The sequence below is a fragment of the Pleurodeles waltl genome, chromosome 6, assembly GCF_031143425.1.
Source record: "Pleurodeles waltl isolate 20211129_DDA chromosome 6, aPleWal1.hap1.20221129, whole genome shotgun sequence".
NCBI lineage: Eukaryota > Metazoa > Chordata > Amphibia > Caudata > Salamandridae > Pleurodeles > Pleurodeles waltl.
Genome location: NC_090445.1, coordinates 579,579,824 through 579,591,988, shown reverse-complemented (window position 1 = coordinate 579,591,988; position 12,165 = coordinate 579,579,824). Strand labels below are relative to the sequence as shown.

At 43.0% G+C, this 12,165-nt stretch overlaps 1 protein-coding gene across 3 annotated transcripts in view; it reads right to left on the bottom strand.

The window, feature by feature from the left end:
• Positions 1–12,165, bottom strand: part of TULP1 (TUB like protein 1) — a 594,937-nt gene that overhangs the window by 271,943 nt on the left and 310,829 nt on the right. For all 3 annotated transcript variants that reach the window (XM_069238767.1, XM_069238766.1, XM_069238768.1), the window contains 2 exons: positions 7,786–7,912; positions 6,079–6,219 (listed from right to left, as the gene is read on the bottom strand). In XM_069238767.1, coding sequence (XP_069094868.1) covers positions 6,079–6,219; positions 7,786–7,912 — 268 coding nt within the window. The remainder of the gene's footprint in view (positions 1–6,078; positions 6,220–7,785; positions 7,913–12,165) is intronic.

The window sequence follows — 12,165 nt, the reverse complement described above, 5'->3', positions numbered from 1 at the left end:
ACATGTTAATTCCCATATGACCTTTAGACACGACTACAGCCCGAACCACTAGACGGAATGACACAAAATTTGGAAGAAAACTAGCTTTCAGTACTCAGATTACGCTTTTGCTTATTTGGTATAAATCCTTTTAGTAGTTTTTGAGAAATTAAAGGAAATCCAAATTTGTATATCTGTAATCGCGAACAATGATGAGCTTGTGCAGGGAAATGCACAGCTCTGACTGGCTGGCAACACTTCAAACTAGGAAGTGTTGGCAGCCATCTTGGGACTCGGCTTCAGCCGAGTCACACAAAAAAAGTGTAAAAAAAAAGACAAGGGCACCCCTTAACTCTAAATATATCATCTATCAAAGCCTAAATGACTATCTCTCTCCCACACTTTCTTTCTCTCTCTCTTTCTTTCAATCTCTTTATCCCACTCACACACCCACTCAGACCCTTACACACCCACTCACAGACTCAGTCAGACATTCACGCATCCACTCACAGACCCACTCATACACTCACGAACCCACCCACAGACCCACTCAGACACTCACGCACCCACTCATAGATCCACTCACACACCCCCTCACAGACCCATTCAGACACTCATGCACCCACTCACAGACCCACTCGGACACTTATGCACCCACTCACAGACCTACTTGGACACACAAGCATAAACTCACAGACCCATACAGACACTCACACACCCACTCACAGACATCTCAGACACTCAAACACCTACTCACAATCCCAGTAAGGAGCTGCAGACAACCAGTGCAGTGCACAGCTACAGCAGTTTTCTGCTGTACTGTAGTTGTATTAATATAAACATATCAAACTTGCTATACACTCACAAATCCCAAGAAATTCACTGAAAAAAACAAAGTTTACAGAGACAAAGTAGATTTTTTTTTTAAACCTTAGAAATTCACAGGAAAAAAAAACAAAAGTTACAGGGACGTTATACTTAGATACTGCATTTACTCACACAAAACCATAGGAATTCAGCAGTTGCAGTTACCAGCCCTAACTATAACTTACACCCCTGCAATGCACTGCTTATGAACTCACATATTACATCACTCAAGATATGGTCCTTGACATCACTGGTGACATCTCAAATGACCTCACTGACAACATCATCCAGTTTGTGTAGGTGTGTAAACATGTTTACAAGAGTTAGAGATACATACTAAGCTATTGCATAAGTTAAATTAGTATTCTTCCAGTACTACTGATCAGTGATACAATTTGTTACGCATGCCATCTGAGTGGATATGCAAGTGTCTACATTTGCATGTGAGTGGTTGTGTGAGTGGTTCTACAGTTGGGTGACTGCCTGTATCAGTAGCTGTTTTGCTGAGTGAGTGGGTTTGTGTGTGGCTGTATGGGTGAACAAGTGGATGTGTGAGTAGTTTTATGCGCAAGTTGTTCTGTGAGCAGCTGTACTGGTAAGTGAGTGAGCGTTTGAGTGATTCTATGGCTGGGTGAGTGGCTGTGTGAGTGGTTCTTTTAGTGAGTTAGAGGCTGTGTGAGTCTCTGTATGGGCAAGTTAGTGGGTGTGTCAGTGATGGTATGAATGAGTGAGTGTGTGACTAAATGTATGGGCGAGTGTGTACTTATATCAGTGACTGTTTAGGTGAGTACATGTGTTAGTATCTGTAGGAGGCTGGCCTGGCTTATAGTGGGTACCTTGTGATACTTACACCTTGTGCCAGGTCCAGTTATCCCTTATTAGTAGATTTGTAGGGTTCTAGCAGCTTAGGCTGATAGAGGTAGCTATTGCAGAGCAGCTTAGGCCGAACTAGGAGACATGCAAAGTTCCTACTATACCACTTATATCATATAGCACTATATCATAAGAAACACAATACTAAGAGTTACTAAAAATAAAGGTACTTTATTTTAGTGACAATATGCCAAAAGTATCTCAGAGGATATACTCCCTTAGGAGGTAAGTAAACAGTTAGAAAAGTAGTGCAAACACCGTAGAATACAATAGGATGCAATAGGACACAATAGGCCTAGGGGCAACACAAACCATATACTCCAAAAGTGGAATGCGAACCACAAATGGACCCCAGACCTAGTGTAGTGTGTAGAGGGTCGCTGGGAGTGTAAGAAAACACTAAGGGTGTCCAAGATACCCCACCCCAAGACCCTGAAAAGTAGGAGTAAAGTTACCCTACTACCCTGGAAAGACAGTAAAGTTGAGATAGTGGATTCTGCAAAGGCAACAACTGACTGCAAAGCACTGAAGATGGATTCCTGGACCTGAGGACCTGCAAAGGAAGGGGACCAAGTCCAAGAGTCAAGCTAGTGTCCAGAGGGGGCAGGAGCCCACTAAACCCCGGATGAAGGTGCAAAAGGGCTGCCTCTGGGTGGAAGAAGCTGAAGATTCTGCAACGGAAGTTGCCGGGAACTTCTTCTTTGCACAGAAGATGTCCCATGGCGTGCTGGAGGATGCAGAGTTGTTTCCATGCAGAAAGACCACAAACAAGCCTTGCTAGCTGCAAGAGTCACGGTTGAAGATAATGGGTGCTGCCCGGGCCCAGGAAGGACCAGGAGGTCGCCCGTTGGAGGAGGAGACAGAGGAGGCGCTCAGCAACAGAGAGAACTCACGCAGAAACAGCCAGCACCCACAGAAGCACTTGAACAGGCGTTCAAGAAATCTGAGCATGGCAGTTGTCTCAACACAACAAAAGAGGGTCCCACGAAGTCGGTGGTCAACTCAGTGAATTGAGCAATGCAGGACGGAGTGCTGGGGACCTGGGCTGTGCTGTGCACAAAGGATTCCTTTCAAAAGTGCACAGAAGCCCTAGCAGCTGCAGATCACGCAGTACACAGGATTACTGTCTGGTGTGGGAAGGCAAGGACTTATCTCCACTAAATTTGGACAGAAGGACCACTGGACTGTCGGGGTCACTTGGATCCAGCTCCTGTGTTCCAGGGACCACGTTCGTGAAGATGAGAGGGGACCCAGAGGACCGGTGATGCAGAAGTTTGGTGCCTGCATTAGCAGGGAGAAGATTCAGTCGACCCACAGGAGATTTCCTCTTGGCTTCCAGTGCAGGGTGAAGGCAGACAGCCCTCAGAGCATGCACCACCAGGAAACAGTCAGTGTAGACTGGCTTATGCAAGAAGGGCACCATCTGTGCCCTTCAAAGCATTTCGAGAGGCTGGGGGAGGCTACTCCTCCCCAGCCCTTAACACCTATTTCCAAAGGGAGAGAGTGTAACACCCTTTCTCAGATTAAATCCTTTGTTCTGCCTTCCTGGGACTGGGCTGCCCAGACACCAGGAGGGCAGAAACCTGTCTGAGGGTTGGCAGCAGCGGTAGCTGCAGAGAAAACCCCAGAGAGCTAGTTTGGCAGGACCCGGGGTCCATGCTGGAGCCCCGGGGATGCATGGGATTGGCACCCCAATACCAGATTTGGCATGGGGTGACAATTCCATGATCTTAGACATGTTACATGGCCATATTCTGAGTTACCATTGTGAAGCTACATATAGGTATTGACCTATATGTAATGGTGTCCCCGCACTCACATAGTCTGGGGAAATTGCCCTGAACAATGTGGGGGCACCTTGGCTAGTGCCAGGGTGCCCTCACACTTAGTAACTTTGCACCTAACCTTCACTAAGTGAGGGTTAGACATATAGGTGACTTATAAGTTACTTAAGTGCAGTGTAAAATGGCTATGAAATAACGTGGACTTTGTTTCACTCAGGCTGCAGTGGCAGGACTGTGTAAGAATTGTCTGAGCTCCCTATGGGTGGCAAAAGAAATGCTGCAGCCCATAGGGATCTCCTGGAACCCCAATACCCTGGGTACCTAGGTACCATATACTAGGGAAATATAAGGGTGTTCCAGTGTGCCAATCAGAATTGGTGAAAATAGTCACTAGCCTGCAGTGACAATTTTAAAAGCAGAGAGAGCATAAACACTGAGGTTCTGGTTAGCAGAGCCTCAGTGATACAGTTAGGCACCACACAGGTAACACATATAGGCCACAAACTATGAGCACTGGGGTCCTGGCTAGCAGGATCCAAGTGACACAGGCAAAAACAAACTGATGCACAAGTAAAAATGGGGGTAACATGCCAGGCAAGATGGTACTTTCCTACAGTATCTATATGACTAAGTGAATTAATCTGTGAGTATATGTGTGGGTAAGTGAATGGTTGTGCTATTTGTTGTAAGGGCTGTATGGATAAGTGACTCGGTGTCTGGGTGACTGTATGTCTAGATGACTGGGTGTCTGCGTGGCTGTATTGCTGATTAATTCAGTGTATCAATGTGTGTATGGATGTATGAGTGGCTGAGTCAGCGGCTGTATACAAGAATAACTGAAGCCCATATTAGCTGTATAGGTGGCTGTGTAGCTATCGGAGCAGCTTCATGGGTGTGTAACACGTTATAAGAGTAACTGTAAGTAACTGTATAGCAAAATGAGTTGATGTGTGACTGGCTATATGAGAAAGCAAATGGGTGTGAGTGGATTTTACAATGCGTGTTTTGTGTGTAGTTGTATGGGTGTATGGATGGTATGTGAGTAGTTGTGAGAGTTTGTGAGTGGGTGTTTCAGAGGTTTGCGTGGGTGTATGAGTGGTCTATGAGCATGTGCAGGTGGATGATGTCATCAGTGATGTCATCTTTGATGGCATTTTGAAATCATGTGGGGAAGAAATTCAGGATTGCGGATTCCATCAGAGAGAATGATCTCATTCCCATGTTGCAACCTGGCGACTCAACAAACACGCTACTTTGGAACTTAGTGGTGCTACCCACACTAAAGCGTCATTGACAAGATTTCAGTGCCATTGCGTGGGGTAACATCTGCTATTCAGTGCCAATACAAACATGGGCAAATGTGTGCTTTAATCTAAAATTAATATAGAAAGCGGCTCCATTCCAAGGGCAGCATAGCACACACCTGGTCGATTTAAAATTTGTTTCATGACTTATTTTGTGTTTTTATTTTGGGCCTGTCGTGTCTTTTTTGCCTAACCCTGTTTTGAGCCTAGGGCAGAACATGTAAACATCTTGCCTATTTCTGCATGTCACTGACCAAACGCTCAGTGGAATGTCATGTATTTTCCTATTTCTTCTATTGTCACTTTTGTGTTATGTTGCGCATTAGAGGGGAGTCCTTTTGTGAAAGGTCCTGGCACAGACCATGATCTAGGGTCTAGGTCAGATTTGTCGGTACCAATCCGAGCCTGTGTGGCATCTGTAATATCACTCAGCAGTACAGACAGACACAATGAGCTTGACTTTGCAAGGGGGCGATCATTTCGGCTGTAGTTCCCCGAGTTCACCAGTGTACAAGCCTAGAATTACATGTTCCTGGACTGCTTCGCTTTCTTTCCCAGATTCCTGCATTTTAGTATCTGTTCTCTTTCCTGTACTGCACTAATGCCCACTAAGGAGTCCTTACCTGTTTTTCGCTTCAGCTTTGCTTCTTATAGCCCTAAACAGTTGGCTCCAGTCTTGTTTAGCTTTCTAGGCCCATGTGCATGCTTGTTTTCCCTCCTTGGGCCCCTGCATGTGATTCGTAACTCATGAAATGGATTTGATGATTCATATCCCCCCCTCATCATGAGCATGGTGTGAAGTTTCCCAACGGTGACTATGGTTCAGTTCCTTGAGGGTCTCTGGTGAGGCATAGTGAGGGTTATTTGTGTGAGGTTCTTGCAGGTCACATATTGTGGTGCCCTGGGGGCACTGGTGAGGTTCAGTAAGCGCCGCCATAAGGGGTGTCATTCTATGACGAAAATAAAGAGAAAGACTCACTGGCGTGGGTCACGGGTGTGATTTGTTTTTTGATGGTTAATAAGGATGACAACCCTCAAGGCTGAAGCTCCGTCAGCATCACCAGGGTTCGGTTGTTTGAGAGCCACTAGGGGTAAGGGCCGGTATGCCTGAGTGTGTCTGCTTCAGACGGTCTAGTGGTACATAAAGATGAACAGAGGTCTCGTTAAGCTTCTGGACAGACTTGCCCAGGTAGGACAATCTGAAAGTTGCTTGTGTGGCAGGTGTTGGTGCACTACTCAAGGAGGAAGCCTGTGATCACAAAGTATTTTACCTTCTTTCTTTTTGAGGTTCTTGGCTACATTGAAGTGGGACGCACTGCTTTCCTTCTTTTTTGGATCCTTGACTGGCTTCAATTGAGAGTCTTTCTCGCTGTCTGCTTTCTCACCTTTCTTCTTCTTCACTTTTCTCACTTCTAGCAGAAAAGGTATAAATATAATAAGAACAAGACATGTACAGATCAACATGCTCCTGATTTTCACCAGTTAATAGAGGAATAGATTGTCAATAGATTGTGGAAACATTGCCTAATGTGTATAGAAAATGTATTGCTTCTGAATACTTTTGATATGTGCACAAGAGATTTTAACAAAGAAATCCCAATTCATTCTTATGTATAATATAAAATGAAACAAATTAATTTATCACAAACCTAGTTCCATCTATCACATCTGAGAAAAGTGAAAAATGCCCCACTTTTTATTTTGCAACAAACAAAAATACTACCATATCAGTTTCCTCTGTGTTTTACCCTGATAGAAAACAATAGTTTGGAACAACGTACCGTTTTCTTCGCCATAAGCAGAAACTTTTCTATATTTCCCTGATTTTTTGCACTACTGCAAAGTTTACTGTGGCCCTGAGTCACACTCAGGTTTAAGCCAGACAACAATTCTGCATTAATTGATGTCTGATTTTATAGAGGACGAGCAGATCACATCCAAAAATGTGCTGAAAACCCTTCTCATAGCAGGTACTATTTCTTCTTCGACTTTTCACATGTATTCATTGCTTTCCTTGTAATTTGAGTTAAGAGCAAACCTTGCCGATTGACTAATAGAGCAGAAAAGTGGTAATAAAATGCAGTGGAAATGCAAAGCAAAACGGAACAACTTCATAATGTAAAGCACAATATACTGAATATTGCTCTCAATCTAAAGGTGGAGTCAGATTAATGTGACAGGCATCCACCAAATAACCTCCGCTGAAGAAAGTAATGTAGGAAAATAGCCTGTTCAGGAAACAAAGGACCGAATGTGCTTCCTTAAGGTAAGGTACAGGAGCAGGCCTTAGGGCACCACCTAGTAGTGTTGTCAAATAATGCAAAATGCCCAGAAAACTGCCCTTTTCAATATATGGGGCGTACCCCAGCAAGTAGAAATGCTGTTTGTCTTAGTGTGCTGAAAATTCTCGCACCGATCTTTACCAACAGCTGAAATAGACAGGAATACTTTTAATTCCTTTGTGAAACAGGATCTGGAGGTCACCAACTAAAGTAAAAGAGGAATCCTGGATGCATACGAAAAAAACTGAGAAATATAAGTAGTAGTGTTGTCAAATAATGCAAACGTCCCAAAAAACTGCCCTTTTCAGCATATGGGGCGTACCCCATTTTGAAGTCCCGTGAAGATCAGAAATCTAATGGTTAATAGGAAAGCTCCAAAACTATCAGCTGGATTGAAAGTCTTAACCCATTAGCTCCCAGGCCAGATTCCTCATCCCCTTTCTTACAATCGGAACTAATGGACCTCAAGCTGTAAGCAAGGGGGTGAGAAAAACAGCCCAGATATAATAAAACGCATTGATCCTTTTTATCAGTTTTAACAATATTGAGTCAAGTAAAAACCTAAGGGTTTAGCAGATTCCTCCACTCTGGGCACAATCCGATCTTTTGTTAAAGATGTAAATCAGGTTCAATCAGAAACTTTCTCCAAACCTCAATCAAAGGTGGATGGTTGTGATCAAGGAAATGATTACTTACTCTGAGAGGCAACCGTGGATTCTTCAGACAGGCGCTGATTCTCAGACCTTTTCACTTTCAATTTCTTAGCTTTGGTCTCAGATGTAGCCTGGGCTTCTTGCTTCTCAGGGCGTTTCTTTTTAGGTTTCTAGATCAAGCACCAACCCTGTAAGGTGACCCACATCATGAAAAAGAGAGTTCATGCATCAGAAAAAACAATGAGAGAACAAAATAAATATGGAGGCAAAGGGGAGGAGAGATCGAGGGATGAAAAGTAAATGCTAGGGAGAGAACATGTGAGGAACATCATGCAATAGCGAGGGTAAGAAAGAGAGTCAAACCGAGAATGAAGACAAAGAAAGAGAGTATCTGGAAAAGAGACCAAAAAAGAGCCCTAAATAGCCATTAAGAGAAAAAAAGAAGCCAGAAAAAAATAGAACTAACATGACAGCAAGAAGACACATCACAGATAGAGGGTCAGAGAGAGAAGAACAACAATGCAGAGGGGTATCACAGGAGATGGGGTGAAATACGGAAGTAAGAGAATGGGAGACATCTACAGAAACATCTAAAGGTGAAGTCACCAATGAAAGAGAAGTATGAGAGCATCACAGAGATAGGGAGAGAGGCAAAGGGACATCAAGAGATTTTGGGGAGACATGAACAGTGACAAATGCTCAAGACTCATAAGAAGGAGATTTGCAGTCATATTTTACTGTGGCGAATTTACCTGGAGTGGTCAGAATAAGAAATGATAAGATTAAGAAAGCTCACTCTCTAGGTAGTTAGAACCAGTGTTATACCTCAGGATAGATCTCACAAACTAGATGTAACATGGAGGCTCAGACAGCAGACATATCCATATGGTTTTACCAAATCCACAGGCTCTGGATCTCAGACATTAGTACTGATGACAATAATAGCCTTTACCAACATGTTTGATGAAATGCCTCTACATGAATTATGATATAACAGGAGTAACAGCAAGCACTCTATGGCAGCAATGAAATCGCATCAATATTAAGGGTACCCAGCTTCATATGAATTATCACTTAAATATCACCTTTAATGATAAGAGTGGGCAGCGGGGCAGGTGGGGCCCAAGGTGCCTCCCATCTGAGCCCTAGTTTCTTCACCTGCCTGCTCCTTCTTCGGTTCATAGGTGCTACTGTCCACAGTGTAATTTTTAGGGTGCAAGAGATTGAGGTCTGGCTGCAGCAGATATGTGGCACCAGAACCCACTGCACGCTCCTTGGCTGAACCTCAGAGAGGCATCGACACGGACAGTTAGCAAGTGGAGTGCTGTCTTTCCCTGGCAGTTGCAGGGTAGTGGCTCCCGCTCTACTTGAGCTTTTATGAAGTAGGTAACCTACAGTATCAGGGTTTCCACTCGATCAAGGTCTCTGAATATACCCCATTGAGGTAGCTACCTGCTGACAGGCCTCTCACCAAAGATGGACAATAGAGAGAAGCTTGCTCTCTGAATGAAAACTTGGGAGACATACCTTTGGACCTATGATACCTGTTGATAGCCATCAGGACAGGTAGGAAGAAGGGCAAAGATGTTTTTTACATCATGGAGTGCAATGCCTAAGGACCTCAATATGAGTATAGTGAGGGATGCAGGAATTATCATACTAGTTACAATTCAGGATAGAAATTTAATAGGTGCAATAATCACCTGGTACACGTTTAGCCCTTTGCAACATAAAATACCATACAGATTTTGGTGATTTTTCTACCAAAATCTACATCTACTAATATTTACTGAGTATTTTATCCCGCGAAATGTTGGCAGCCTTGACATGCTGATATTTACCTGTGGAAATTTACAGGAAATGAGGCAATTACCAAAAAATGTGTAATTGCAATCGCTGCGCACACAGGATTTTACACAAAAAAGAACAGGCCGCTCATAATGAATGCATAAGAGGGTAAGGGGAGAACCATCATTTGCTCTCTGGGTGAATCACAAACAACACAAGGAATAAACGCTTTGCTGTGCTCCATTATCGCCTTGTATAGTGGCCTAAAGACCAAAACTGCCACTATCAGACAAGCTGTTAAAATAAGCATTACAGAAACATGAAGGCCTTTCTCAGAGGTTTAGTGGTGGAGCAGAAGATAGAAGGGCCAGAGGAGCAACTGCAAAATGTGGAGGATCACCCTGCTGAGATTGATGAAATCCCGAAAGAGGCAAGCTTATTTGAGTCCAAGGCTCAGGCGGTCTTGGTGATACCTGAGCAGTAAATTGAGACCTTGGACATTGTACCAGGGTTCTTTCACGGGGGCTTTCTGGTGTGACAGTTCACCTCTGAGGCTTGCAGAGGGAGTTAGTTTCTCGCATAGTAATGATGTACATGGGTGTCAATAGACAAGATTCAGGAGGGAGGCTCCCGATTTTTGAAGCTAGACATGGCTTTCTTTTGGTTGCGTCTTGCCTGAAATTGCCTCTGCTTCAATAGAAGACAATGGGGAAAATACATTCCCGCGATTTTGTTAATGTCTCATTTTACTATTCTAAAATGATGGCATGTATGTAATGAAGACATTTTGACTGTCAAAAAACAAGCCTGGTGCAGGAACTGGGACGACAGTGTTAGCGGGAGTTGAAACTATTGATTTGCGAGAGCAGATTCTAAGACCTGCCATAAGAGAGAAGTGGGGAAATGGGGGCAGCGAGTTGTTGTTAATCGCGGACTCGAGTCTCTATACTGCAGCCAGGAAGAGAGGACTAACGCCCATCAGGCAGGAAAAGAACAAACAGAGACAGAAGCTTCAGTGCGACACAGAACTGGTCACCTCTCTCAAGAGCACTCAGCATTTCTGGATAGTCTAGGCCCCGCTTTCTTCATATAGGTGTGGTATGAGGATGACCATGCCCTTGGGCCTAAAAGGATTGAGTGAGTGTCCATACTGATTTTGCATGCAGTGGACTGTTAAGTATCTTTACTGGGGAGGAAGGGAGGGGTTGTTTTAGAAAGATTCGTGTTTTGGTGTTGTTCTTGTCACTCCCCGTTCCCTTTTTGTCATTTGCCCCATTGACAGTTGCTCATTTGCGGGTGTTGAACCTTGATGAGAACACCTTTTTGTAATTTCTTGAGCCTTAACTGGGTTACTTTTAACATCTGGACGGGCAGTTTAACTGACAATTAGTGATTAACCTTATAATGTTGTTGTATTTTGAGTTTGTTAAAACTCTGTCCATATTCTTTATTCAATAAAAAAGATATCAACATAAATACAATAGAGAAATGTAATACTTTCCCCCAAAATGTCAGGTTGACATTTTCGGAATAACACACATTTTAATTGCTAATGCTAGGTTTTTCTGCTGGTTAAATAAACCAGTTTTTTTTAGTGAATGCATTATTTTACCCCAAACATCAGCTCGGCATTTTCATACGCCTGATTAAAGCCCGGAGACAATCTAACTTACTTGCTGATAGAGATATTTTCACGTGTTCCCATTAACAAATAATATCTGTCTAGTATCCAGGACATTTTGCGTTTAAAACGATTTCTCTGCACTTTACAAAAACGTATTTTCTTGTGCTTAGCCAAACTAGTTCCAAACTAGGCCTGACTCCACCTTGAATATAACAAAGCTGGATGTTGTGTTTTCATTTCTCCCGCCATAGCAGATATGAAAATGTGCATTAATAAAATGCTGTTCTCAAACATTTCGGGAGGAAACTTTTCCTACCAAATGTACCTAATCAAGGCCTTTTCAGTCTGATCTCTGTGGCTCTAATCATTCAATGAGACTTTCATGTTTTGTGTGCAACTAGACTTGTACTGTGATATCCAATGACATTAGGTCACGAAGGGTCCAATTGATATTCAGTTAGGGGATAGTGTTGGGATGGTGTCACGTACTGCTGCATTTATATGTCTGAATTATGGTTGGTTTAGTCATTTAGTTAATTTTATGCTGACCTGATGTTTGCTGTGTATTTTATTATAAAAGGAGCTCAAATTGGAAGCGAGCCAGTATATTTTGCCCCAACTCTTGGAGAGCAGACCCTTGTCAGTCTGGCTTTTACTTGAGACTTAAAATATTTTCTCTGAGACCTGACTTAATGTCATACCTCTTGCTTTATTTGATTGGGCCTTATGATAATACCCTATGTGTGATTTATTACACACACTGACTAATCTTTATTTTTGCTTTCTCTAATGCATTCACCTGTCTTAAAAAGGTTTATTTAACTGATTATCCTACATGTTTATTTGACAATTTTGACTTTGATAGGGACACATTACCTCATACGTTCTTGAGGCAAACCTTGCCTTGATTCATCAAAGGTGCTTTATTTCATATGTTATTATATTATCAGTTAATTTGTTAGTGGTCTGATGATATTTCGTCGTAGCGGGCTGCGCTGCCAATGGCTAATC